The sequence below is a fragment of the Sycon ciliatum genome, chromosome 6 (assembly GCF_964019385.1).
Source record: "Sycon ciliatum chromosome 6, ocSycCili1.1, whole genome shotgun sequence".
Taxonomy (NCBI): domain Eukaryota; kingdom Metazoa; phylum Porifera; class Calcarea; order Leucosolenida; family Sycettidae; genus Sycon; species Sycon ciliatum.
Window position 1 is genome coordinate 20,955,577 of NC_088648.1, and position 27,196 is coordinate 20,982,772.

The window sequence follows — 27,196 nt, forward strand, 5'->3', positions numbered from 1 at the left end:
CATGAATTTAGCCCAAACTCCCCAACACACACACACACACGCACACACGCGCACACACACACTGCGGCCGGCTTCGATTACCACACCAGCAAAACACAACTCAGTCACGAATCACAATGAGCCCAAGCAGGGCAATAAACTCTTGAAAACTGAATAACAATCATCATTTACATTTATAAAAGGGGGTGGGTGGGGGGTGGATGTACTGACACCGCTGCCCGCAGCAATGCTTCTAATTATGCGCAGCTGCACGTACGTAAGGCTCTCGTGCCCGCAGATCATTAATATTTTGAAACCGGAACGAGAGAATCTTAAAAGCAGTACCTTAACAGATGAGACACAGATGCCACTGTGGCCAGGCTGTGGCAAGCCGGCAAGTGTGTGCCCTGAGGTCGGCTAAAAGAATATAATATACTGGGAAATGCAAGTCCGATATAAAACACTGCGGTGTGATGAAAAGAGGACGGGGCTGGGATCACTTGATTCCCGCTCAAGTCTTTCGAAGGTAGACTGGCAATGGAGCTCGTGAAAGCATCAGTCACAAGGAAGGGTTCAAGAACGGCCTATGTGCAGTTCGGCTAGCCTATCGACATGTCCATTACTCAAAGTCAAGCGTCCACAAAAAAAGTCCCATTCTGTTCTTGGACTACACCAATGGCCAATGTCGATACGAAGTGGGACGGAAGGGACACACAAACCTGGGAACAGCACCATGACCGAGTCACAGCACCACTTGTACACTTAATCTGGAGAGGGACGACACCGTCATCATAGTCTAAGTCTAGACAGGGTTACGCAAAGCTTACCCTGCGCCGTCGAGCGTAAGCCAATGCACACGCGCGCGCACACTGAGTGGGCAGTGCAGACGTTCTCACAGCTTTTCCTGGGATCGAAAGTAAGCCAGGGCACGTTCTGCCTTGTCGGTACAGATGTTCAGCAGCGGGTCGACGCTGACAAGCTGATTGTCCACATGACCCAGGACGAAAACACCGCCATCGCATGGCACATGATCTCCGCGTGCGTCCTTGGCATCGGCACACGAGGACTCGGGCAAACTATCGTCAGCACAGTCACTCGATGACGGATCCGGTGCAGATATTCTCGTGGCGTCAAGCGTCGCTGTTACGCCGCACACCTCCTCGGCTAGTTCAGCGCTGTCGTCTTGATTGCGCATGCCCGGCCTATCATCACTGGTTGTTTGGACTGTTGAAGTTGCTGCTGTTAAGGCTGCGACCTCAGCTGGTGCTGCTGCCTCACTGGTTGTCATGGTGACGCCAGCGGCCGGCTGGTACACGGCTGCGGCGCAGTTCTGCGCAATGCTCAGACCGCTGAGCGCGTAGCACGTGTGATAGAAGTCCGGTCGCTTGCCCGGCTTGTCCACCAGGCCGCCGCCAGGGTACTGGCAGCACGTCAGAAGGTAGCTCTGCAAGCTAGCCGGACAACACAGCAACGGCTCGGCCACGTCGGCTGGCAGCTCGGCGCGCAGCTCAAAGTCCTGTTCGACATCCACATCTTCCTCGTCGTCGTCCTCGTTTGCCGTGCTTGCCGCGAGGATGAGGGCACGCCGCAGCAACGGGAACAGCGCGCCCATCCAGTATGAGTAGCACGCGTCCACCAGCTTGTTGGTGCGCCCCTGGAAGCCGCCCTCGAGGCGCATCTGCCGGCGCGACACAAATGCCGCCAGGGCCTCCAGGTCGGCATAGTCGGTGGCGTGGCGCAGCAGGCATAGCGCGGCGAACGCGCAGTACGTGTACCCGCCGTGCGCCTCCGCGCCGCGCACCCCGCCGAAGCCGCCCTCGTACGTCTGGCACTCGGACAGCCAGAACGCCACGTTCCCGTAGGCGCGCCACACGTCAAGGTTCAGGATGTGCGCGACGGAGCACGCGCAGTACGCGGCCCGCACGTCCGCTTCGCCTCCGTCGTGCACGCGCACCTCGCCGCTCTCCGACGCGAGCGCGAGCAGAAACCGGCGCATCGCGGCACGGTCGACGACCTCGTACGCCTCCCTCGTGCCGAGACTCGCGAGGGTGAGCACAGCTGCGTACGTGGTGGCAATGTGACTGAGTTGCCCTGGACCTCCAGCGAATCCACCATTCGGCGACTGACAATGCCTCAGGAACTCCACAACGTGAGACTTTTCCTCAGCCTCGAGCTCGGCGTCAAGCAAGCACAGCGAGTGAACGATATAGTAACACAGCCACGGTCGATTGGCATCAAGTCGTTGAAACGCAGTTGGCAGCTGATGCAAACCGTTGCGTAGGAACTTCAAATGCTGGTCTCGATCCAGCACCAGCCCGCTCACGGATGACGGCTTAACGGGTATGCCGTCATCACTGTCACTCTCCGTGTCGTTTGGAAGCACCGTCGCCTCGTAGCCTTCCTCGTCCAGCTGAGCCGAAATTACGGCCTGTACGCCCTCTACATCATCTGCTGCGTCACAGCTCTTCACTATGCCTTCGGCGATATCCGCCATAGGCTCAGCAGAGCCTGATGTTGCTTCTGCTTCTGCTTGAGTCTCGTCGTAGTAGGGCTCGAGTGCCCCACTGGCAAGACTGGAACCAGGCTTGAAACAGTCATAACACTCTGCCACCAGACTGTCCACTTCCTCTTGACTCACTGATGTGTCCGTGGGCCACAAATCATCATTACAGGCAAGCTGATCCAGCGACAAGTGGCTGATGAGCGCCATCGTCTACTTCACACAGCTTCCTCACAATTCTAGCAGATCCTTGAGCCAATGAGGGAATGGATTCTCTGATTTGCCCCTGGTGCCGTATTATCTAACACGCAGAACAACCAGGAAATTATGGTACACTCAATGCTCTGGAAGAAGACCAATGGCAATGGCAATGCAATGAAAGCATGGACGATGAAGCCAGTCATTCAAAGCACATGAGCAAGATTAAATTTCTATCCAGCGAACATTTTTTTCATCTTCGGAGAACATTATTTTCAAAATTTATTTTTGCGATTATCGACACGTGATCCCCATGGTTACCGTACTATTGGCGCAGCGCCGCAGGTGCTACTTCCAAGGGCAAAACGCTTGCCAAGCAAAGCAGAGGCGCTGATCTGGAAAGGAGGAAGAGGACAGGGTTCTGGTGAATGGTGATGCACTGATGGTAGTGGTGGGCCATGATTGCCACACGCCTGCGATGAACCATTCGCCGGTGCTACCATGACTTGCGCGGGGATCTGATGATTTCCAACTCCCCTACTTCCCGCTCCCTAAGTAGCCGAGCACCCACGGGAAAGTCTCGTCGAGCGCTGTTCGTGGGGGTGCCTCTGGTCGAAACCCCAGAGCCCGGGGCAGGGGACATGGCCAGTCAAGACGCTTTGAGGGGACGCGTTCCTGTAGCAGTGCCTGTCGCGGCGGCCTCGTCGCACAGAGGTGCTGCTCCAGGCCCACACGGGCTAGTGGTGGATGTGGACCCTGAATTTCAACACCGCGTCGTCAAAGGTAAAATATTCCCAGTCGAAAATATTCAAATTCAAACAGACAGTGGTCGTATTTTGACTTGCACATGATGACGTGCCAGTATTTTTTTTTAAAGCCATGCTCGTGTGTTGTATAGAACTTGCATCCGTGTGCACGTGTATGGTTGTGGTGTAGTCGATAGTTGTTCGCTATTGGCTGCAGTACACAGCGTAGCCCAGTACAATGTGGTGCCCGGGTTGGTGGTTGGCGCCGCTGCGGATCCACGGTCACCGCGAGCAAGGACCCGTTATAATCCGCGTATCACAACTGTACAGTTACGGATACATGTACCATCACTACTCTGTATGTTTCTCTCATTACGTGTAGCACATGTAGGGGCGTCGGAAGGTATTTTAGTGTGGTATGGTCAGCCAACTGAAGTACAATTTAGTCGTGGGGGAGGGGTGGCTGAGCCGAAAATTTTCGAAAATTAGAGCCCAAATCAGTGCATTTTATTGATTCACGGGGTACTTGGGTCAAATAGTGGTGCGGTCAATACCGTAGTGACCGTACCGTGTGCGACGCCCCTGACATGGCAGTTGCATAAACGCGTGCGTCCTCTCTCTCTCTCTCTCTCACACACGCACGCACGCGCGCGCACACACACACACACTCTCTCTCTCTCTCTGCCTTTCTCAGTAACGGACCGGTTTTCAGAGTCACTTGTACTGCTGGGCAATGAGCCATCACTGGGTCTGTATCGGCTACAGGAACATGTGCGGAGATCCATGCCCGTACTAGTCGACAAGAAGGTGAGATATTTTTGTTTTTAAAGGACATTGATGTTATTGGAGAAGGCTGGTGTGCTCCAGTATGGTGCTCATGCAGTGAAACATGTTCTAGCTGACCAGTCAAGGAACCTTGAATATGTGGGCCCCTGTGTACAGGTGGTTGCATTATCAGTGTGGTCGCCCTGACAGGTTGTACCGTACCTGTAAGGTTGAAACCTGTCGGAACCGACCGATCAGGTGCTTGGCCCTGCCGCTGATCCCGAGACCCATGGTCGGGGGAGGTAGGCCCAATTCACCAGCACCCTGCTCCGGCTTCCCGCTGTATTGTCACGTCTTCCCAATTCCGTTCTCTGCGGAACTGAGCACTGCAGTATAAAAAAATAAATAAAACAAATCGAAGGACCCTTGAACACGTAGTCTCTGTGTACAGGCGATTGCATTGTTAGAGTAGTCGCCCTGACAGGTTTTGCCGTCCCTATACATTGAAACTGAGCCCACCAATCAAGAGACCTTTAAATATGTGGTCCCTGTTCACAGGTGGTCGCCTTATCCTGGGTGATTTCACTATAAAGAGTGTAGAAGTAGCATGCCTTCGTTCTAGTTTTAGTAGTCCTGTGGGACGCAGGTGGTCGCCTTGACAGGTTTTATGTACAGTACACTGTAACGATACGTGCTGTGGGGCCATTCGTCAGATTGCAGTCAGCGGGCAAGACGCCATGAGCGGCCCAGTATGGTACGCCGTTGTCAAGTGGCAACGGCGGGAAACGATTGCCTGTTCATATGCACGTCTACTAGTATACCGGACGTGACTCGTACTTTCTTTGGCTTGGCCGCTTTGAGCTGATTTGGGAGAAAAACTCTTTGTTGTTCACTGGAGCGAAACAGACTGTCAGTGTCAGAGCATTGAGTGTATCATTCTTCTCCCCACACTACTCTTCAGTAACCTTTTTGCTGAACGGTTTGTTGGCTGTCGATCATCACTCTTATTAATCCCTCACATCTCTTGACTTTTTATTAATATTATTTTTCTCACCCCCCCCCCCCCCCTCTACTCTGTTATCAGCCCTCTTATGAGTTGTGTTCATCACTGTTCAGGCTTCCGATTGAAAATACAGGAATGCTACAACTACTACTACTACACTATTGTACTACACTATTGTACTACTCTATAAGAAGAAAAGAGGACCAAGGAACTAAAAGTTACGCTATAATGTCCACTAACACCACCAGTTACTTTACGATCAGCTCATGCGATAACATTGCACGACACTGACCGACGGGTCTGACCTTCTACACCTAGCTCTTTTCTTCTTTTGACTTTATTCTTGGCTCTCCACCTGAGTCTACCTATACTACTGCTTTGCTTGTCCTTCTTCATCCTGTGCTGTGTCTTGTCCTTCTTCATCCTGTGCTGTGCCTTGTCCTTCTTCATCCTGTGCTGTGTCTTGTCCTTCATCCTGTGCTGTGTCTTGTCATTCTTCATCCTGTGCTGTGTCTTGTCCTTCTTCATCCTGTGCTGTGTCTTGTCCTTCTTCATCCTGTGCTGTGTCTTGTCATTCTTCATCCTGTGCTGTGTCTTGTCCTTCTTCATCTTGTGCTGTGTCTTGTCCTTCTTCATCCTGTGCTGTGTCTTGTCATTCTTCATCCTGTGCTGTGTCTCTGCAGCGTGAGCTGGAGCAGATCAACCAGCAAGTTCAGGGCGTGTGCTTCGATACGGAGTATGCAGGCAGGTGTGTGAGTGGAGATCTGGTGTCGGGAATTTCCTGGTCATGCTATGCTGCAGTGAGTGTGTGTGTGTGTGTGTGTGTGTGTGTGTGACATTTGGCTTTTGGACGGTTTGCATGCCCATAAGCTTGCACGCTTTCATGCACGCACATTGCACATAAGTACATGTATACGCGTTTGTGCGGGCTTGAGTTTATTTGCTCATGTAGCGGCAGGCCGTGGCGGCTTGACTCTCCTGTTGCTTTATATATTCATTGTTTTAGTGTTGTCAAGCATTATAGTAGGGTCCCAGGCTCGAGTCCTGGTGGTGACGATCAGTTTTTTCTTCAGACTTTCTTCCCCTTTCACCTCCCCCAAGCTGTTGTCAGTTGAGTGTGATGTTTGATATTTCTTCCTTTGCTGGGTATGCAGTGTTGTGAAGGATATGCATGGCATAGCACAGTTCACCAACGTCCAAGAGCTTCTCAACAAGGCCATCACGATGAAACAGTCACTGAACTCGCTGTAAGCTGTGTGTGTGTGTGTGTGTGTGTGTGTGTGTGTGTGTGTGTGTGTGAGCACGTGCGTGCGTGTACGTGTGTGTGTGTGTGTGTGTGTGAGAGAGAGAGAGAGAGAGAGAGAGAGAGAGAATCTGTCAAGGTGACCACTCTAATACAGCGACCACCTGCCGTATAGGACCACTAGAACCAGGACCAATGGATGCTATTTCCAGTCGAATGGCCCTGGATAAGAAGACCACCTGTACCCAGACACCGCATTTTTGAGGTCCCTTGTCTGGTCAGACAGGTTTGGCTGTACTTTTATTTGTACCGGGTTTTTTTTTCGGGGTATAAGCCGCACTCTGAACATTCAAAATTCATCCAAAAGGGGGGGGAGGGGGGGATGCGGCTTATACTCCGATGATCAAATTGACAGTGATATAATTATATGGTAGATGTTTGTATTTCGTGGCAAAGAATGGGGGTGCGGCTTATACTCCGGAAAATACGTTGTGTAAGGGGGTGGGGTATCATTTCCAAGTCCACCCAGCGTTTGGGGATTTCAGCCAGTGTCGGCCGTTGGCCGGTTCTATAACCAATCGAGTCATCTTTCCAAGATCCCTTTTGAATCTCTCTCCCCTCTGCCGGAGAGACCCACGTGACCAGTTTTGGCAGTGAGCAAGTACAAGTGTGCGTGTGTGTATGCTTGCGTCTGGTGGAGGGGGTTGGACGCATGCGTGTGTGATGGAAGGAAAGAGATAGACAGGGAGCGTGTTGTCTTTGCGACGTTCAAGACAAGACAGGTGTTGGTGCGTCAAGTATGGCACTTTGAGGCAGCTAGCCTCTTTCTCTGATAAACACCTCTGCCTTCCAGGGTTGAGCTTTGTTTGTAGCCCAGCTTTGTCCCTGTATGTAAGCCTACCCCACGAAGCTGCTTGCTCAGATATGTGTTTTCTTCTTCTTCTGTATCTGTCACATGGTGCTGTCTTCAGGGAGGGGCCACGAAAAGCGCCGGCAACGCCGAATATGAAGGTACGAACAGCTGACAAGTATCGGTTTCTTTTCTTCAGCTGTAGAACAGTTAAAACTGTGAACGGTACTATTCGGCTGTTCAACAATGCAACAATCTCTCCTCCTCTCCTGAGAGCGTATGGAGGAGAAGAAGTGAGATTGTTGCATTATTAAACAGTTTGTTTTTTTCATTGATAGCAAGCTGTTGCCAGAGTACAGGGCATGATGAGGGAAAAGCTACGTAATGAGTGCGGCTAGCTGTAAACAGACCCGCCTTCTTACTGCTGTGGGCATTGAAATCCGTGGAGAAGTCACGTGGCGCTGGCCTTGCAGCTGCTGGTCCATTTTGCAGCGTTTTTGTGAGCCACAGTGTGTGTGTGTGCACGCTGAAAAAAGTAAGGGCGCTGGCTCCGGTCATTCCACTGGATATCTATATCCACGACAGTAGTTGAAAATCTGTTGGCGACTGGCTGTGGTAGGACTTAGGCTATCTGGTCACACCCGAATATGCTTTGGTATTGATTGTGTTTTTTTGGGTTTTTTGTGTGCGATGGACGATTCCCCTCGGGAGTCTTAGTGTGTGTGGGCGATGCTATGATTTCCTCTGCAATCCTAGTGCACGTGTGTGATGGACGAATTTCGTCAGGAAACCTAGTGTGTGTGTGTCGGGGGGGGGGGGGGGCAGCACATTGTGTGGGGGGGGGGGGCAACACATTGTGTATGTGTGGGGGGGGGGGGGGGGCAACACGTTATGTGTGTGAGGGGGGGGGGGGGGCAACACATAATGTATGTGTGTGGGGGGGGGGCAACACATTGTGTGTGTGTGGGGGGGGGGGGGGGCAACACATTGTGTGTGTGGGGGGGGGGGGGGGCAACACATTGTGTGGGGGGGGGGGGGCAATACATTGTGTGTGTGGGGGGGGGGGGGCAACACATTGTGTGTGTGGGGGGGGGGGGGGCAACACATTGTGTGTGTGGGGGGGGGGGGGCAACACATTGTGTGGGGGGGGGCAATACATTGTGTGTGTGTGGGGGGGGGGCAATACATTGTCTGTGTGTGGGGGGGGGGGGGCAACACATTGTGTGGGGGGGGGGGGGGGGGGCATTTATCAAATCATTCTGTGAATATGTTGTATAGTTTGAGGCTTTAAGATGCATGCATGGTTTTCACGTTTCGTTTTGTTTGATTACTTCTGCCTGGGATCCAGGGTGATGTTCCTCAGGGTGTGAGTCCTGCTATTCGGCGTTCGACGAACTACAAGCCAGTTGGCCGTGCGTCCCCGTCTGCACTGGCTGGACAGTACGTTGCTGAGCTGTGTGTGTGTGTGTGTGTGTGTGTGTGTGTGTGTGTGCGTGTGCGCGCGTGTGTGCACGTGTTTGATTTGTTTTGAAACCGCATTTTTTTGTCTACTGTAAGCGAAGCACTGTGATAATGGCCAAGCAGCAGTGCACACCTATTCCTATGTGGAGAGCATTAGCATCATTATTACTGTAATGTTGGAGTGATGCTGATGAATGTTGTTTTCTTTTTATCTGCTCTTTCCTTCGCAATTCCTCTTTGCTCCCACTCTATTTCGTTTGTGTGTGTGTGTGTGTGTGTGTGTGTGTGTGTGTGTGTGTGTGTGTGTGTGTGTGTGTGTGTGCATGTGTGTGTGTGTGTGTGTGTGTGTGTGTCTCTCTCTCTCTCTCTCTCTCTCTTTCGCACTTCCTCTCTTAGAGCGTTGCATGCCTCTGCTACCATAAGCGGAACACCGCCGACAAATCTTCTTCCTGGACTATCCACAGAAGGGGCACTGAAGGCCATGCAGCAGAAGAAACAGTCCAGCGATCTGGACCTGCAGCCAAAGCGATTCTGACCCTTCTTCTTGCACTCCTGGGTCAGTGTGTGTCACAGTTCCCTGTTCCGACCGGATATAGAATCGCGAACGAATAAAATTGTTGTGAACACACCAATGCAGCATTTGCTCGACCATTTATATCCCGTTTCCTTACCCGTCGTTTTGACTACAATATCTATCGGTTTACTGATTTGTGTTTTTTTAGTAGCATTGACCTCCATGCAGAGCGTTACCGTATCAAAGATAGCCTTGCCTCCAGCTGGTCTGGACGGCCATACGTATAGAATTTCCCGTGAACCTTACTCGTATATCTACTCAGCCAGCAGCTGGCATGAACTGTACTTGGGCCCTACCATAGTCTAATTATTTCCAAGTTCAATACCATGTTTCTTCGCGGAGTTCGATTGTCTCTGGCTGTTGTCACACAAATTATTGCCTTCTATTATAGAACCATACGCTGTTGCATGCCTCGTCCACCTTTCATGCTTCAGTAGAACGTATTCTTTCTTTTTTTGCTTTGATGTCTGCATGACAATCTCTTCATAGGCATCAATCTGCCTGAGAAGAACCCTTGATGTGTACAATCTACTAGCTCTCCTGTCAAAAATCATCGCCGTTCTGCCAGCAGCATCAGGGGCGTAGCCGGGGGGGGGGGGGGGGGGGGGGTACAGGAAAACCTGCCTTAGCCGGGCGCACTTGGTGCAGCGGAAACTGTCCTGGTATACGACAAGATTCCGCTCGATCCAGGGATGCACGTTCGATCCACAGCACTTTGGTGCATGGAGATTTGCCCGCGGTATAAGGTCTGGGTGCAAGGTCTGGCAAACACAGGTTTTACTGCACATTTGAAGTGGTTGCCGCGGTTACCGTATTTGTACTGCGAACGCGTACCTGCATTCCAGCATGATCCCGATCAGTCTGCCACTGCTGGGCGACAAACTCGCCTGCAGGGCTTTCTAGTGCCTCGTGCCTAGTTACGAGTATGCCACGAACCATTCGGCCCATAGCGCCGATAATGACCAAGGTCAGTGAAACGTGCGTTGAGCTACAGTCTACAGTCTACAGCCAAGTGAGTACATGTATGAGTGCATTCCTAATCACGGCAATGTTATGTTATAGCTGTACAGTGGAACTTCAGTGCCCTGGATATACTGTCGTGGACGTGGAAATCCGGTCGCACGTCTAGCGGCCCCAACGCGCTGGCCATGCAGCTGTAGGTAAGCAGTACACACATGCATGCATTACTATGCGCTGCTGGTCGCATCGGATGTCAGCATGATTGTGCACTGCATGCATGCACTGTTCTGTATGCGCTGAGCCCGGTCAATCGACTGGATTTCCATGTCCACGACAGTAGCACAGTGACACTGAAGTATCAGAACGAGGCCGGTCTTGTCGTCTAGGAGACGACCAATAAGAGACGTTCTCGCCAGATGCCTTATCAAAGTTTGTAGCCAGCTCAATCGTAATCTTACTACTCCCATATGACGCGTTCAGAACCTTGGATAAGTTTAGAGTCCTACTTGTGAGGATCCTGCATCACCACAGGCTATATCAGTCACCCGTGTCTTAAACAGAACCTTGGATAAAGCGTACAGACTGTATGGCCCATGAAGCCGGTACTGTGTAAGTATACTGAAGGTTCACTGCTCGTCTACAGATTAACTATTTTTGGACTTCGATCCCTCTATAAAATTAGCCATCAAATTTCATTCACTGGCTGACATGATCGCCCCCCCCCCCCCCCTCCCTTTTAATCATCAACTACATTCTACGGGATGCGGAATGAATAAATAAATAAATACCAAATTAAAGCTGTGTGGACCCTGGCTAGCGCCAGACGTTACTGAAGTAACGTCTTCTGCATAGCTACGGGAATAAATAAAGAAAGGCATTCCTGATGTGTCATGCCCGGATATCATCGGAGTGCACATGTACACGACCTTGGCATGATCTTGGTCACTGAATGCGCCGCAGACCAGTTTCCTGCACAGGTACAGTTGTGGCAGGCGAAATCCAGACCATATGAATAATTACAGCACCCGGCCCTGGCCGGCGAGTTGCCGCTACCGTTGAAATGAACACCAGCCCGGATTTTATCCGCTTCAGCTGTACTGTAAAGCCGGGAAACACTCTCAGCCATTAATTGTGAAATCTATAGCCAGGGGAAGAAAGTGTCTGCTGTGAATGTTGGAGCTCGCGCTTATTGCCGACTGACTTGACACTTGACAGACTCACGGCTGCGTCTGGAGCACACGAGAAGCCCGTCGAACTTTCCACTCGGCAAACCGGTCGGCAGTCGCCAGGAACAGTCGGTAGAAAGCGCGAGCTCCGATGTTCGGAGCAGACACTTTCTTCACCAATCACCGCCGATGTCGCAACATCTTGGGTGCCAGGGAGTCGTAAATATATCGTTTCCGACTCCCCGGCGGGTACTGTGGAATCCCCCGGATAAAACCATGCACTTGCATAGGTCCCAATAAAGAGGGCACACAACTCGACAATGACATACGATCCCATTGGCTTGATCGACCATTTTAGTTGATTTCTTCATTGTAATTTCAGGGCTCACGGTTGTGTACAAATACGTGGGCGCCATTTTGTTTCTGGCCAGCTCACGCGACGACAGGTCGACTGTCACGCGACCACAGCTCGACCACCACTTGTACACAAACTCTAGCCATCTCGCAGCGCATTTTCAGTGCGACACATGCCACTTCAAAATAGAATAAGGTAGCACGGGTAGACAGTACGACACTGAAAATTTGGGTGGAACCAGGCAAGATGTGAACTAGGGGTTCAACCGAAGGAATTTTTGATTTTGGTCCCGGGAAACTAAAGATATTGTCACAAAGTCCGTGAATGCTCTACAGCGATCCCTTCATCTAGGGAAAAATCGCTTCGGTTAAACTGTAGCATAGTATCTCCTGAAGATTTTGAGCCATCGATTGTCAAAATCGGCCAATATTGTGCTACCTTATACTGTTTTGAAGTGAGCTAAGTCGGCAGGGGCGCACGCGAACTCCCGTGCGCGACGACAAGGAAGGAAGCCTGTGCATATGCGTTGTACGATGTGGAAACTACACCAGCGAGGCAGCAGCAAGGCGTTTTTTGCAATGTTTCCTCCGCGACTGAAAAACTCTTGAAATATTATTGACCGTTTGCTGTCTCGCTCATCGGCGCTCTACTGCTGTGTGCTTCAGCAGCTATGGCGAACCGAAAATACATGACCAGTACAACGGCGAAGCCATTTGATTCGTCCTCTTGCAACGAAAGAGAGTGGCAAATCAAATAATTCACATCTCTCCATCGTCACTTCTCACAGCAGCGTGGCACGGCTCTTTCACTCGTGTAAGTGCATTAACAAAACGCTCTGAGAACAGAGATAACGAACTAGAACACGGTGTGAGTCTTTGCTTCATTCCATCAAGGAGCTATTGTCCTCTACCTCTCCTCACCTGCGCCAGTGCACCAGTGGACGACATAGATGTCGATCCCTTTCTCAGCAAAGACTCGGCGGCAGAACTCGCGACTTCTCATCGCAGGACTCAGCGTGCGAACGAACTGTCTGAAGCCTTCGGCTTACGAGGCCAGCACTGCTCGCAACACACTCGCTCGGAAAGAAGCAATAACAACGACAGTGAACGGCAACCAAAGTGAAACACAAGTCCCCAGCCAGTCTCCGTCTTCCTCAGTTCTACTTCTTCTTGTCAGTCACCAGGTCACTGCAACTCTCTCGAGTCCTTGCTGTGCTCCGCGCCGCGTAGGCGTGCACTGCCGCGTGCATAGCTCGAGTCACGCGAGCTCATTTCTATGGTGATCAGATTTCAAGATGTCCTCCCACGTAATCGAGTTTTGGCATCCCAACCGTGAGCCCTGAATTTCGAGATGATGGTATCATTGCACGAAACTCGTAGTAGAGATGGAGTGGCATTCCACTGAACACCAATGTGTATACAATAGATAGTGGACACAATAATGACATCATAATGACATCATATCTCAAGTGATACAGTGACTCTTTGAGCCAAATCTACAGTCCATTCATAAAAAAATGGGTCCTGGCTCTGGCGAGCTCCCGTATTTGGCGATTTTTCGTGATTTCATCGTACACAGTGCAGTGCTGCGAACTTTGAAATTTGAAAAAGGGTCCAAAAAGGGTGCCTGAACTGGGGTTCGAACCGCAGAATGCACTGTTGCAGGCGGGGTCAAACGGCCTGGATTTTGATGGTTTTTTCCCAATTCAGTGCTTTTGGGGCAAAACCTGGCCGAAATCCTATTCTTGCTATGGCTTGCTTTTTGGACAAAAAAACTTCAGAAACATAATTGGAAGAGGATTCCATATGGGATTGCAGAAAAAAATTCTAAAAAAACTCAACGTTTGACCCATTTATGGCCAAAAGCTAGAAGTTCATTTTTTTCTGAATGGACTGTAACGTGTACAATCAAGATTAAGTTTGCTAAAATCAAGATTCGTTCCGTGAAAAAAAGCAACTCGGCAGTTTTAATCCGAGAAATTAATATTAAAGTGAACGGGAAAACAGTGAAAATGTTATGCACATCTACGTAGTTGAACAGGAACCAGAGTCCCCATGACGACAACACCTCAGGTCGGCTGAGGGCAAAAAGCCTCACCATCACCATGCTCTCACTGTGCAATTTTTTGTCGTTGCCTGTGAGCTGTGATCATTGTCAAAAAATTAGTTAAAAAACGTAAGTTCACACATTGTTCTATACCAAGAAATGTTTCGTCAATCGAACATTATGCCTATCAAGGGTCAATGGGTGTAAGTACATAGATTACAAATAATTGAATGGTCTGCTCTCCTTGAAACAAATTATCTGGGACACAACTACACCCCAGTGAGTCCAAGATGTCTGCTGTAGATTCTTATATACTCAGTGGACTGAACCGCTGAGCCACAATCCGGCACTGTCACGCTGCGTGCATTCCGCGCGGTACATGTTGCCAAGATGCGAGGTTCAGTTCATTCCGGCAAGTCAAGAACATACACCCCACCATAGCGCTCGAGTGCTACAAGAGTGTTCTTTTCGTATCCTAATGACACACACCTGCCAAGGATACTAGGCAGCGTTTTCCAGACGCCTCTAGTAAAGTCAATATGGCAAAAGTGCTGCGTATGGTGCCTGCTATTCTGAGCATGTATCGGAGCTGTCCTCACTGCCGCAAACATCTCGCCAGGAGTTGCAACGCCGTGTACAATTTCATCCTGCATGCCATGGAGTCGGGTCTCAGACCATGACGCACTGCGGCCCTCCATACAGGCACTTACATCCAACTTCAGGATGCATCGTGTCGTGTCACTGCCGCTTATCGGAACACAAAACGCCCCGCAACTGTCCACTCTTGGTGTATAGTGCAGAGAAGGTGACGGACACTCAACCCACTGCGCGCTGGACTGTCTAGTATCCAAGGTACAAATCAGTGGGATCAAATCGAAGGAGAACCAAGAATACACCAGTATCGTATCAATCACACTCAAAACTAGAGGATTTGGTGAGGATGCCGTTCTGGTGCCTTCTGCATTGCAGGGAATTTTTCTCTCGATAGTGCTGCATTCATCAATCACATAGACCAAATCACATTCATCACATCGTACCAAGTACATTTTTTCACCTTGAAAGTGGAGTGCCTCAATGAGGAGTGTATCCGGGAAACCTGGTATGCAAACCTCCTGCCATTGTAGGACAGAGCTTGTGTCGTTGCTATTCTTCAAGGATGCACGGAAAAGGCCTTTTTCGAGATTAGAGAACATGTAAACGTACTGCTGATGCACTGTGATCCTGATGCCATCGTAGGGAGGAAACCACGGAGGAGGTGGTTGACCGATCCGTTTCCACTGCACAAGAAGATCACAGTAATACAAGAGAATGATTGTTACATAGCACTCAGTCATGATAAGCATTACACCCATCCCAATGCTTCCTCCACGAATGTCCTGGTGCTCGTAATGCAGTTGCTCTCGGTGAAATCCTGTCCAAGGTGCAAACAAACGGAATACAAATGTCCCTGCGGTTTAGTCAGGGACATTTGCATTCCGTACATTATAGTAAGGATCGTTATAGCGGGGTCTTTCACCTGCCTGTACATGTATATATATACAGGCAGGCACTTAGGTACCTGGACATGTATGCGTGTGTACATACATGGCCACTCGACACCGGTGCGCCCCCAAATGCCCAACAAAAGGGGGTATTGTGGGGAAAGTTCTACGGTAAAACTTCATTTCCATTCGGCTATAAATGGGAGACTTCAGTCGCAAACACCGTGGATAAAGCGTTAAAACATAATCCGCTACAGCATAATGTTCGCTATAACACACTCTTCCGCAGTGTTCGCTTGGTCCCTCGTGCACAGAGACCCCAGTGTAACACAACCAGTCGTGCATTCGAGTGTCTTTCCGGACCAGATCACTTCCTTTTCTTGAAGGGTGGGAGGGTGGCTAAACTTCTTACCCCATATTTAGGTTGAAGTTGGGCCGACAGCTCTTCGCTGGCCTTTTCGATCACTGTGACATGACGACTAGGCTGAAGAGGCCGATCAATACTAGATTCCTGCTGAAGAGGCCGATCAATTCTAGATTCCTGCTGAAGAGGCCGATCAATACTAGATTCCTGCTGAAGAGGCCGATCAATACTAGATTCCTCAACACCTGCACCAAGGTAAAACACAAAGCAGAAATACGTACTTGGCATCTGGACAACACAGGAGAGCAATAATGACACAATGCCACAGCTGATTGCCCAGTTCGTGGCTACGTAATGTGGACAGCTCGCCTCGCCAGACCCCAAGAGAACGGTGTTCCGCACCCTCGGGGTTATGTGCTCTCGATTTCGCTGGTGACTTTGGGAATTAAACAATCATTTCAAGTCAAGAAAACCCTTTACGAACACAAGATAGTTTGTACTCACGGTCAAAGACGTCACGCAGTTTGTTCAGACACTTGGGATCGTTTTCTACTGCGAGCTTGGTTGCTGCCATATTGGCATGCTCACGATCCGGCTGCGTAGACATCGTCTCTTGGAGCTCATCTCGGTCCAAGTCCGGAAATTGCTCAACAAATTCCTCAACCAAGCGCTCCAGGTGGTCAGGATCGATATCTGCAGAAAATTTGAGATCAATAGAAAAGACAGTAGATCACTTTACAATAGGGCTGAAACGATTATACCAATTACTCGGTAAGCGATCGATAATTCCTTATCAATCAAGTAATCGTTACGTTATAGATTACTCGTTAGGGATTTTGAGTCCAAAAAGTACTGAAAACCCTCGTTTTGTGAAGTTTGAATCAGTTTCCGCTGTGTGTATGCAGTTGCCAGGGGCATGGTGCATATAAATTGACTTCAAAACTGTCATGGTTTGGAGCTACCCTGTCACTAATGCAGATTTTTGGTATTATGAAGGCCTAGCTTTTGGTAACAGGAGAATTTTTGCACAAAATTCTGACGCTATTTGCTAAAGATTATAATCGATTACTCGATCGTTAAGCTAAAGAGTAATCGATAGGTGAAAATCCACGATCGTTTCAGCCCTACTTTACAAGTAAACTCATTGTATCTTCTCACTTTATTACACAAAACAAACGCTGGTGGGCAGAAAATGATAGCTCAGAGACCTGTATTGCGAAAAATGCCAGAGGTCAAAACTAATCTCCTGTCTGATTTTTAAAGGGGAAGTACCTTGAATCGCCAAAACATTGCTTAAAAATTGGGGTGCGCGTTATACTCTGGCAAATACGGTATAGCCTAAAATCCAATTTTCACCAGTTGTAGTCTTCGGGGTGCTGAGTCGAATAGTCTTGGCCCGAGGAAGCCGAGACGCTCCCTTCCTCCTTTATTCCCAATAGAACTCGCCACTTCCACCGAAACTGGGTGACTGCGCCCTACTAGATGGGGATTGGTCTGCAAAATGTCACTAAAAGCGCCATTTCGTTCTTATAAAAGCAAAGGTGGCCGCGATTGGCCCATATGTTGTAGTCTTTTGGACGTTGAGTCGACTGGTTTTGGTCCGAGTAGGCTGTGATGCAGCGTTCGGCCCTTATTCCCAATCGACCAGGGTTGAATAGGCGGCCAAGTGCTCATGCATACACCAGTCACCTGGTCACCGTGCCTGCAGCGTAAAACGTACAGCCTGTTTGGGCGCGTTCCTGTCACTCGAGTTGAACCGTGGTGTTTATGACCTAAATGCAGTTGTAGCAATACAGCAAACTGCATTTACCTTTATGATGGACGAGCCATGGCTAGCTGGTGGAATATACTCTGATTTGATTTCGCAGTCAAAGAGACCAATATTGGAGTTGAGGAGTAAAGTTCCACAAACATGTAAGTGGCTGCGTTGGAGTTTGTGTACATTATAAGAAATGTCTATCCTTCCTAATTCAGACAAAAATGTGAATGTTCTATTCGTACTTTTCCCTTGGCTATCGACAGCAATGGGTCGGAGATTGAAGGCCACAGCTCCGTCCAGAGTGCATACTTCCAGGATGTCCAGACCAGCCAGTAGGCCAGGACGATCTCTGCACAACTCGTACAGCTTTTCATGCGCCTGGGCGGTCATCTGCACAAGTACTGCCGTGCCTCCGCTCTCTCCGTGTACACGGCCACCATTCAGATTCTCAGTGCAGTCGTTGCCCAGAATGCCACCGAGAGAAGAAAGAACTGAGTCGATGAATCTCCGACAAAAGCGATCCTCAAAATTGCAATCGATGATGAGCTTGACCACCCAGGAACTGCAGCCTGTGATAAAGACACAGAACGGAAATAATCTCTACAATTATTCGGCGAAGCAATGCATCAAGTTTCACCAAGGGATTAGGATTAGTGGGAACTATGCTGATGTTTACAAACAACCTTCGAGGAGACCACACTTTAAATAAAGCTAGGAAAGTTAACTTATGAAAGCTATGTCTGCGGACTTCATTATGTTCGTAGCTTAATAAATTTCCAAAAGCGCAATCAATGGGACAAGCTGGATCGACATACCCTTCATACTTTGTTAAATTTGTAACAAAAATCTTCCTCGGCCTACTCAAGCTCAGCTGATGGGGAGCTGAATGCCCCGGAACACTGCGTATTGAGCATGCAGTGGTTCTTTCTTGCAGGTTTGCCGAGAGGACGGCGTGGCGCTCTCCTCGCGTGCGCCAGGACCAGATGGCAGTCGTGAGCCAGTCAAGTGTCAGCCAGTCGGTGGGAAGCGCAAGCTCCAACGTTCGGAGCAGCCATCTTCTTCATCAAATGTACAAATTGTGTTGGAAGATGTTCAAGATTTTTTCTAATGAGCCTGAAGTGTGTCCTTTTTATGAGTATTATCGCATTTTTGTCTCAGAGGAAACTGTGTTGGAAGAAATATGTATTTTCAGTACACCCAACTCGCAACACACAAACAGTCCTTGGCTACACCACGTGTAGTTGAAATTGTCGAAATTTCGCCAAGGACTGTTTATGTGTTGCGAGATTGGTGTACTGAGAATATGACTAGGCTACAGTGGAGTTTCAAAGTTCTTAAAAAAAAACGTATTTCCTTGAACACCCACTGCCCCTTGATTACCAGCCGCCCTTGAATAAGCGCCGCCAGTTTCTTTGAACTGAGGGCTATTTGTACACAAGTGCAGAGTAGTTCACAATTTATATGCAATTTCACAGCTACGAGATGACCTTCAGCTACGATGTCACGTTCCTTCACATGCAGCTAGTGCTGCTCTCGCTTCGGACAAAGGACTCAACGGCGATCTAAAGAAGGGAACAAATCAAACACGCCATGATGATGACCTCTCACAACATAACGAAGAGCAAGACGACTTATTTTATCAACTACCAAAAAAAAGATAATAGTACGCAAACAAAGTAAATGGATGAAACGTAAGATGCACTAAGGATTGTTAAATCTGCAAAACCAAGAACTCAGAACGGAAAACTTGTCTAGGAGAAAGTGGTCACACTGACGCTGTGAAAGGAACGAACGCAGAAAGAGAATCAACCGGCAGAGAGCAAAACCTGCGGCGTCCTTTTATAATATTATTTGCCTCCAGAATTTTCATCGTCGACGTCTTCTTGAAGCTCCTCCACTTCATCCCCTTCGCCATGACGGACTGCTACTGCTGAACAAGCAACTATCTTGCTAGTCAACCCCAAGCTCCTTCGCCATGATATCCTTTCCAGTGCAACACGAAAAAAAAATTTTCATGAAGATGCACTAGCCTACGGTGTAGCTGGACAACACAGGTTCAACAGTGTGCAGCGTACGTGAACTCTACGCATACAGCAAGTACATTGTGATGTACGACTCATTTTCAGGGCGGCACCCGTTTCGATAGTTTTGAATACAGGCCGCGGCGACTGTTCAAGGAAATACGATATGTAGATATTAAAAAGGCTTCTAACTCGTGTGTTTTAGTATGTCCATCCAGCTTGTCCTATTGATTGCGCTTTTGAAACCATGGTCCCCTCGTCGCTTACTAAGTTTAGAAACGAAAATTCTGATATTTTTCCATGGCACAAGTTATTATCTTGTAGTAAAGAAAAGCACGAAGGAGCAACACGTTACGCTATAGTGTCCACAAACACCACCAGTTACTAAACAATCAGCTACTGCGATAACATTACATGCCACTAACCGGCATTATAGCGTAACCTGTAGCTCCTTGATCATTTTCTTTACTATAAAGTAATCCTTGGCTCTCCATCCGAGTATATTCTCTTACCTTTGAACTGCTTGAACCGCTTGCCGCCGTGACAGGCCAGCATCTTGACGGGTTGTATCGTTGTCACTCTGCGGTACTGAATAATCTCTGTTGTTGTGGTGTCGTCATCGATGTAGCCAATGTCCCTGAGGTACTGCGTAATCTGCGGAATGCCGAGGCTGTTGGCTGTAGATGCTGTCCCCATGCTAACAAAACACGGTTTCTTCTTGAGCTCTGCCTGGATGTCAGCATCTGATATGCCTATTGCAGGAAAGGATAACAAACAAAACAAGGCAAAACAAGTCGTTTTCTAGTTCTGGACATGGGAATGCGGTTCTGTTCACTTCCAGACTGACTTCCGGAATTTTCAAGCCAGATGAAGAAAGAGGTAGCATCCAGCACAAGAATCAAACACTTGCATAATGACACCAGATGCACACCTTTCACAGATACGCAACTCAGTATAGAGATGCGAAGAGATCTGCGCCCAATACACGCAAAGCCATGGACAGTACCCTGACCGTCCGGGTGTGATTTCCCTCCGTTTCGCACAAAGCAGAACACCTCTGTTACGGTAGCAAGAAAAACCAGTTCTGCAAAAAAACACCTGAAGCTTACTGACGTCACCGTTTGTCCTCGTCACCTGGCCTGTGAACCGAGATTGCTGCAGTTCATCGCTATCAAATATTGCAGCGTTGGATTGCAACTGTTCAATCTCGGCTGTCATCAGAGCATTTCGCTGTTCTGGAAAGCATCAACAGAAGAACAAAACCGAAAATAAATTGAAGGTGATTGAGAGTGCTCGAATTCATACCACAACACCACTCTGTTTTTGTCCATATCAGGATTCTTGTCTCCTCGCCGGCTTGTATAAATTGGAGGTGGCGGTGCTTTACGAGAGGCTTTGTCACCAGATTGCAACTTTAATGCAGCAATCACGAAGTAGTTCTGGGTTTCCAATTTTTTTTAAATGCAGCAACCAGGAAATAGTACTGGGCTTCCAATTTTTTTTAATGCAGCAACCAGGAAATAGTTCTGGGCTTCTAATTTTTTGACGGCATCGAACTAGAGATTACAATGACATTCCACTTTGCTTCACATGCCATAGCAAACACTATGGCCCTAACTATATGTACCATATTCTCCAGAGTATAATCTGCACCCAGACATCTACTCTGTTCAGCACCGTCATTTTAGACCATCGTATTATTAGCCGCATTGACTATTTTCTGGGTGAATTCTTGGAATTTTTTAAGTGCGGTTTGTGTAGATTAGGCCGGACGGTTGCAGCCTATTTTCAAGCGCCCGTGTACGCATACCGAAAAAAACGACTTGCAAGCTTTAAAACACCGAGCTGCTGCAGACGTAGACACTCATAGCGTGCCAGTAGGATATGAAAACAGCAGAGATTGGTCGCCCAGTGCACCAGTGCATACAGCGTAGCCAACTGGCAAGCTCAAAAGCACAAGCAGACGTGCCCAAGGTGTGTAGCCGGTCACACAAACAATATTCAGCACAAACTCAGGGTACTCGACGAGTTCGCACTCTAGACTCTCTGGTGTCGGCCCGAAAGATCCTTGTCCCACATTCTAGGAATCTAGAAAGCGCGATGCTCAGCCAAAATGTTTTGCCAATACCCTAATATAAATTACTCCAATATAAATTACCCTAATATAAATTTCTCAGCAAGCTGTTTCAATAGTAGAGAGGTTAAGATGCACGTTAGTTCCGGCGTGACGCGCAATTTCACGTCAAATTTGGCTTAAAACTCCAAATTTGGATGTGAGCTGCAGGTCACTCGCGTTGTTTTTCGACACGCGAGCCAAATACTGCGAGCTGAACTTTCGCGTCATGTCGGAAACAACGTGCATCTTAATCTCTCTATTGTCTTCACAACCTTTCACACTGTAGAAGTCAAGCATTAATTATTGTACGTGCCACTCGTTCTGACACAGAATGGTCGCATACATGTACCTTTCTCGGTGGACAGCTTGCTTAGCAAGTCAACCGATATTGTTGAGGTGGGCTTGGGCAAGTGAATGACTTGTTTCCTCTTGTTTTGGACAGTGCGAGACTTGAGCATCCTCGACAAGTTCTCGGCAGTGTCCACTATCGTTCGGCGTTCTGTTGAAGGAAATTCCTTCATCAGACTTACAACTGAATCACAGTCCTTCTTACACTCTGGAGAAACTGAGAGACAAGAGGTAACAATTGCAAACCATTTAGCACATGCACATCTGTGGTCAGTGATGTTATGTGCGCAACTGCACATGTCAGACACACACACACACACGCACACACATACACACATACACACGAACGCACACGCATACATAAATACACACGCCACCACGCATCATCCGGTTGTAACTAATTCATGCCCATAGACAATTATCAGACAACTGATCAGAGTAGTTGTATGATGATTGTCTATGGACATGAAACTATTAGTTGCAACGAATCATGCGTAATGCTCTGTGACGTGTGTACGATAGCTCTATTCAAATGAATATTGAGCAGTGTACCGTGCCGGAGGACTCTCATTTGTACATACATACATACACTGTTCTTGCCCATTACCAAAAGTTGATCATGTGGGTTTACCCTGGGGTGAGGGGAGAGAGGTGTACACGAAATCTTGGAAAAATGAATCGATTGGCTATTGAACCGCCCAGCGGCTGATAAACCCCAAATCCCGATCTCCGGGTGGACTTGAAATATGACTCCACTCATTAGCTCACCACACCTCCGTAAGTGGCTGAGGAAAGGTGCAGGAAAGGGACTGATGGCATCAGGGTATCCGTCCCGGGATCCAACTGCATTTACCCCTGCCTCCAGTGCAGTTAATGCTTGCTACTAGTGTGGGGGTGGGGGAGGGGAAAGGCTAAATTAGAGTAGATCTGATATACTAGTAAACTACACAAGCACCATTGATTACACAAGAGTCAATCTAGCCAGAAGTACTAGCTCATTAGTCAACAGGTATAGGTACTCTTAGAAATACTTCAAATAGAGATTATATGTCTAAGTTTAGATAATATATGAACCCTGAGACCAACAAAGGTGGCAGCACAACATACACCTTCAAGCAGCCGAGCCTATTGGCAACATACCCAAACGGTATCTGGTTTAAGCGCTCACTCGCGCTCACCCCCCCCCCCCCCCCCCCACACACACACACACATCCACACAGGCGTGCCTGCTCGCGCCTACAAAAAAGCTAAATTTAGCTTGTGCGTTTATGTGACATCAAAAAAATATCGTGGCCATTCCCGAAGGTAACTCACGACGCCCGCCAACACCCGGCAAACCCTAGCGGCAGATGCAGCACCTAACGGTGGGGGTGAGGGGATAAGTCGCAAAATAACTGGCACAAGTGCCGAGAAACCCCATCAGCCGCATCCAGGAACCCCTTGTGCCAGGTCACAAGTTCCCAGTTGACCTTGGGTGGCATCACGGCTGGAAAAACCGCTCCCAGGCAGGACTTACACCAGGTACTTCTCGTATCTCAATCATCGTCTTTGACCAACCCACTGTGCCGGCCTGGTTTTGTCTATGATAAATCAAACGGAATTTCTCAATGGCTTACCCCCAACAAAACTCTCCAATGTCTTCATCTCTTCCAGGAAACTAGCGAAATTTGATGAAGGTTCGTTGTCACGCACTATATCACAAAAAATGCGAAAGGACTCAGCTGTTCCACATCGTAGCCTGTCCAGCAAGAGCTCGTTGTGTTTTGCTGGGTCTTCTATGGCCCGCAGCTCCGTCCGCTGATCTTCAGAGATCAGATGCTTAGAAAAGCATGCTGTGCGAATCGTCCTACAGCTGAGCGCTCCTTGCAGGTGGGGCATCCAGTGAGAGAACTCCTTGCTTTTCCAAGGACTGTCCATGGTAGGGTGCTCCTGTAGTAACCCACACAGCGGCACAGAAACACTGTAAAGGCTAGAGCTAGCTCTACTAGTACCGATAGTCTCTACTCGAGGGTGTATGCTGGGAAAAGCTTAAAATGGCAACTGACCAAAAGTCGGCAAAGAAAACACTAGAATAGAATGACTCATGACTCTAAGAGGTACAACAAGAGCCATCCATGTTCTGGGTGTGTGGCCAACAGCGTCTCAATCTACAGTGTATAGCGTTCAATTACCGTATTTTCCGGGGTGTTAGCCGCACTTTGAAACGCCTGAAAAAAAATAAGGCCAAAAATAGCCCGCTGAGGCTCAGACTCCGAATGCTGGCCATGAATCGACCACTGTGATATGGCGTGCCATGCACAATATCCATGATTGTGCATGTACATGTGTGGCATCATTCAACTACGTTCCATGTACACGCACATACAAACGTTTTCATGCACCGAAATCCATCATTGCAGAAGTACGGTGTTTCCACGTTGTCTGATCAGAGCGAAGGACAAACAAAGAAACTGGCTACGTTGTCTGATCAGAGCGAAGGACAAACAAAGAAACTGGCTACGATGGTGGACAATAATATTAGTCATACAACTCGTAACATTTTGTCCTTCTCCTTTTTCACCATAAAGAAACTTTTGCTGGAACTTCAGTCGTGCTTCTCCACTTTTTAACCATTTGTAACGTCTTGTACATGTATGTACCTAGTTAAAATCTGACTTGCGTCTTATTCTGCGAACGTCAAAAACATTTACGAATTTCGGGCCCGAAAAAGGGGGGGCGGGGTGCGGCTTAGACCCCGGAAAATACGGTCTATTTGTAGCTCCATCACAAACACGCATACATACATACAAGCACATGAACCTTGAACCTTGAAACTGCCGCCTAAAGGTGATGCAGTGCCTCAAAGAGGCAACGAGGGCACACTCACACACACACACACTCACACACACACGCGCACATACGCACACACACACACACACACACACACACACTTGTACTTGTACTTGTACTTGCTCACTGCCAAAACTGGTCACGTGGGTCTCCCCGGGAGAGGGGAGAGAGACTCAAAAGGAATCTTGGAAAGATGACTCAATTGGCCATTGAACCACCCAACGGCCGACACCCCCTGAAATCCCCAAACTAGGGTGGACTTGAAATGATCCCACTTATGGGCTCACCACACCTCAGTAAGTGGGTGAGGACAAGGTGCAGAAAAAGGATTGACGGCATCAGGGTATCCGTCCCGGGATCCAACTGCAGTTACCCCTGCCCCCAGTGAAGGTAATACTGGGTACTAGTGTGGGTGGCTAAACCAGAGCGGATCTGATATAAGCTTCACTAGCACCATTGATCACACAAGAGTTAATCTAGCCAGAAGCAGTCCAGGGTTAACAGGTATGTATACTTCAAACAGAAAGTATATGAACACACACACACACACACACACACACACACACACATGCGTGCGCACGTACGCATGCTACATGTACAGTTGAACATCGATTATCCGACCACCTCTGGGCAGACAACTGTCAGGCGGTGTTCAGATAAGGCAAATGTTCCGGATAAGAAAAAACTGTCACTCACACACTTTCAGTGGTTATTACTAGCCGCACGACCTTTTTACTTTTTACTTTTCAAAATTTTCGTATTTTTTGAATGGCTCACTACATGCACAGTGCGTACTCTACGGCACGTGCGCCCAAAAAAACTGTTACGGATAATCGAATGGTCGGATAGTCGATGTGCGGATAATCGAATGGTCGGATAGTCGATGTGCGGATAATCGATGTTCAACTGTATCTAATTATAGTAACATTGTACAAAAGAGGCAAAGATCAATGAAGCACGAAATCGATGGAGAAGGGGGGGGGGGGGAAGCCTGGTACACTGCAGCCTAGTCATCTAAGGTTGCAGTGGGTGTGATAGTCAGTCGGCCTGATTTTCAGCGTCCCCAACAAGGAAGGCCACCACTCCGAAGGATCAAGGAACGATTGCAGCCCTCATTTGTTACAATTTTTGTTAACAGTAGGTTCAAAAAACTCTTCTGCCGGCTACGGTGTGCAATGACGATTTCACATTCTCGCTGTCAAGTTGCGTTGTACAAAACCGGGCAAACGGTTTTGCCTCTCTGCCCCACTCAACAGAAACAGATGGATTTGTCGCTAAGTACAGCACTGCTCAATGAAATCCGATCAGGGAAGTGAATGCCACGCCGGGTCCCCCTGCGCTGTGCAGCCCCTAGACCTCCGAACATAATAAAATAATTGGTCATTGGGATGATGTTTTCGCGAAGTACGGCGCTGCTCAATGAAATCCGATCCAGTCAACACCACGCCGGGCGCTTTGCAGCCCTACGAGAGCCACTCGTAGACCTGCGAACTCCGGGATGGGAGCCTGCGCAGGGCGCAAACTAACTTGATTCATGCGATCGGATTTCAATGAGCAGCGCTGTGGACCTAAGAAGCGGCATAGGCTAGCGTGCCACAAAGTGACTTACCAAAACGAAGGCGGTCTGGAACTCGGAGCTGATGATCACTTCCAGAGGCAGAGCTACTTGTAGATGCGGACGTAGCGCACCGAGTCTCACAGAGACGTTCTGGTTCTTTCTGAACAAGCACCGTAGTAGTATTGTGTTAGCGAACAAGCAGTGGCTACATCCTGCCGAAGCCAGGCAGGGCTACCAACAATCCTTCATGGAAGCGTTCGGAAAGCGACTCGCAGCCTACCCGTTCGGGCCAACCCTCCTCCAGAGAGAGAGAGAGAGAGGGAGAGAGAGAGAGAGAGAAATAGAGTGATCGAGAGGGAGCAGCTCCGCAAACCCTCAGATCAGGGAAACAACGGCATTTTTCGGAGAGTCGTGGACAGAAAACAGGAAAAAGAGAATCTTTGCTCACGTTGTAAAAACGAACCTATCCGGTACGAGCCAATGCCCAATGGCAATGGTGAAAATGAAGAGCTCAGCTACATGTAGCTCTTTGTCATTCTCTCGCGCGGCCCGCACGGCTGTTAGCTGCACTTGGATCGCGGCAACTTAGTTTTCTGCACGTGAACCATGAAAAATCAATGCATGCTCATGCATGTTCATGCATAACCAGTCAGCTGGCCTGCTCGCCCACGCATTTGACAGGTAACAATTCCATCAAATTTGAGATATCGCTTCGTTCTAAGTCTCAAAACAGTTCTAAAGTCACCAAACCACGCTGGTAATCGATGGCTATTCAATGTTAACATCTTCAGGAAGACTTCAGCCGTTTCCCGAGAGTTTGGGCATCGTTGCCGTTGTTTTTCACGGTGTTCTTCTTCCTCCTGTCTGGAGCTGC

General features: G+C 48.7%; 3 protein-coding genes across 4 annotated transcripts; 1 reads left to right on the plus strand and 2 right to left on the minus strand.

The window, feature by feature from the left end:
- Positions 1 to 111: 111 nt before the first annotated feature.
- Positions 112 to 2,877, minus strand: LOC135819632 (protein farnesyltransferase subunit beta-like). Its single transcript, XM_065332874.1, has one exon. It carries the CDS (start codon positions 2,687 to 2,689, stop codon positions 872 to 874), a length of 1,818 nt encoding a protein of 605 aa, XP_065188946.1. The 5' UTR covers positions 2,690 to 2,877; the 3' UTR covers positions 112 to 871.
- Positions 2,878 to 3,051: 174 nt separating this feature from the next.
- On the plus strand, positions 3,052 to 9,837 carry LOC135819633 (uncharacterized). Its single transcript, XM_065332876.1, has 7 exons — positions 3,052 to 3,460; positions 4,118 to 4,230; positions 5,875 to 5,939; positions 6,346 to 6,438; positions 7,406 to 7,445; positions 8,633 to 8,724; positions 9,142 to 9,837. Exons 1-7 carry the CDS (start codon positions 3,199 to 3,201, stop codon positions 9,278 to 9,280), a joined length of 804 nt encoding a protein of 267 aa, XP_065188948.1. The 5' UTR covers positions 3,052 to 3,198; the 3' UTR covers positions 9,281 to 9,837.
- Positions 9,838 to 13,159: 3,322 nt separating this feature from the next.
- LOC135819634 (uncharacterized) lies at positions 13,160 to 26,803 on the minus strand. Of its 2 annotated transcripts, XM_065332877.1 has the most exons (9): positions 26,374 to 26,803; positions 23,552 to 23,864; positions 21,937 to 22,152; positions 20,581 to 20,706; positions 19,984 to 20,223; positions 17,693 to 18,019; positions 16,196 to 16,384; positions 15,740 to 15,936; positions 13,160 to 15,123 (listed from the first exon to the last, which is right to left on the minus strand). In XM_065332877.1, exons 2-9 carry the CDS (start codon positions 23,850 to 23,852, stop codon positions 14,251 to 14,253), a joined length of 2,469 nt encoding a protein of 822 aa, XP_065188949.1. In that variant the 5' UTR covers positions 23,853 to 23,864; positions 26,374 to 26,803; the 3' UTR covers positions 13,160 to 14,250. The 2 variants fall into 2 exon arrangements, with proteins under 2 accessions (XP_065188949.1, XP_065188950.1); XM_065332878.1 differs by lacking the exon at positions 23,552 to 23,864.
- Between the last annotated feature and the right edge of the window lie 393 nt (positions 26,804 to 27,196).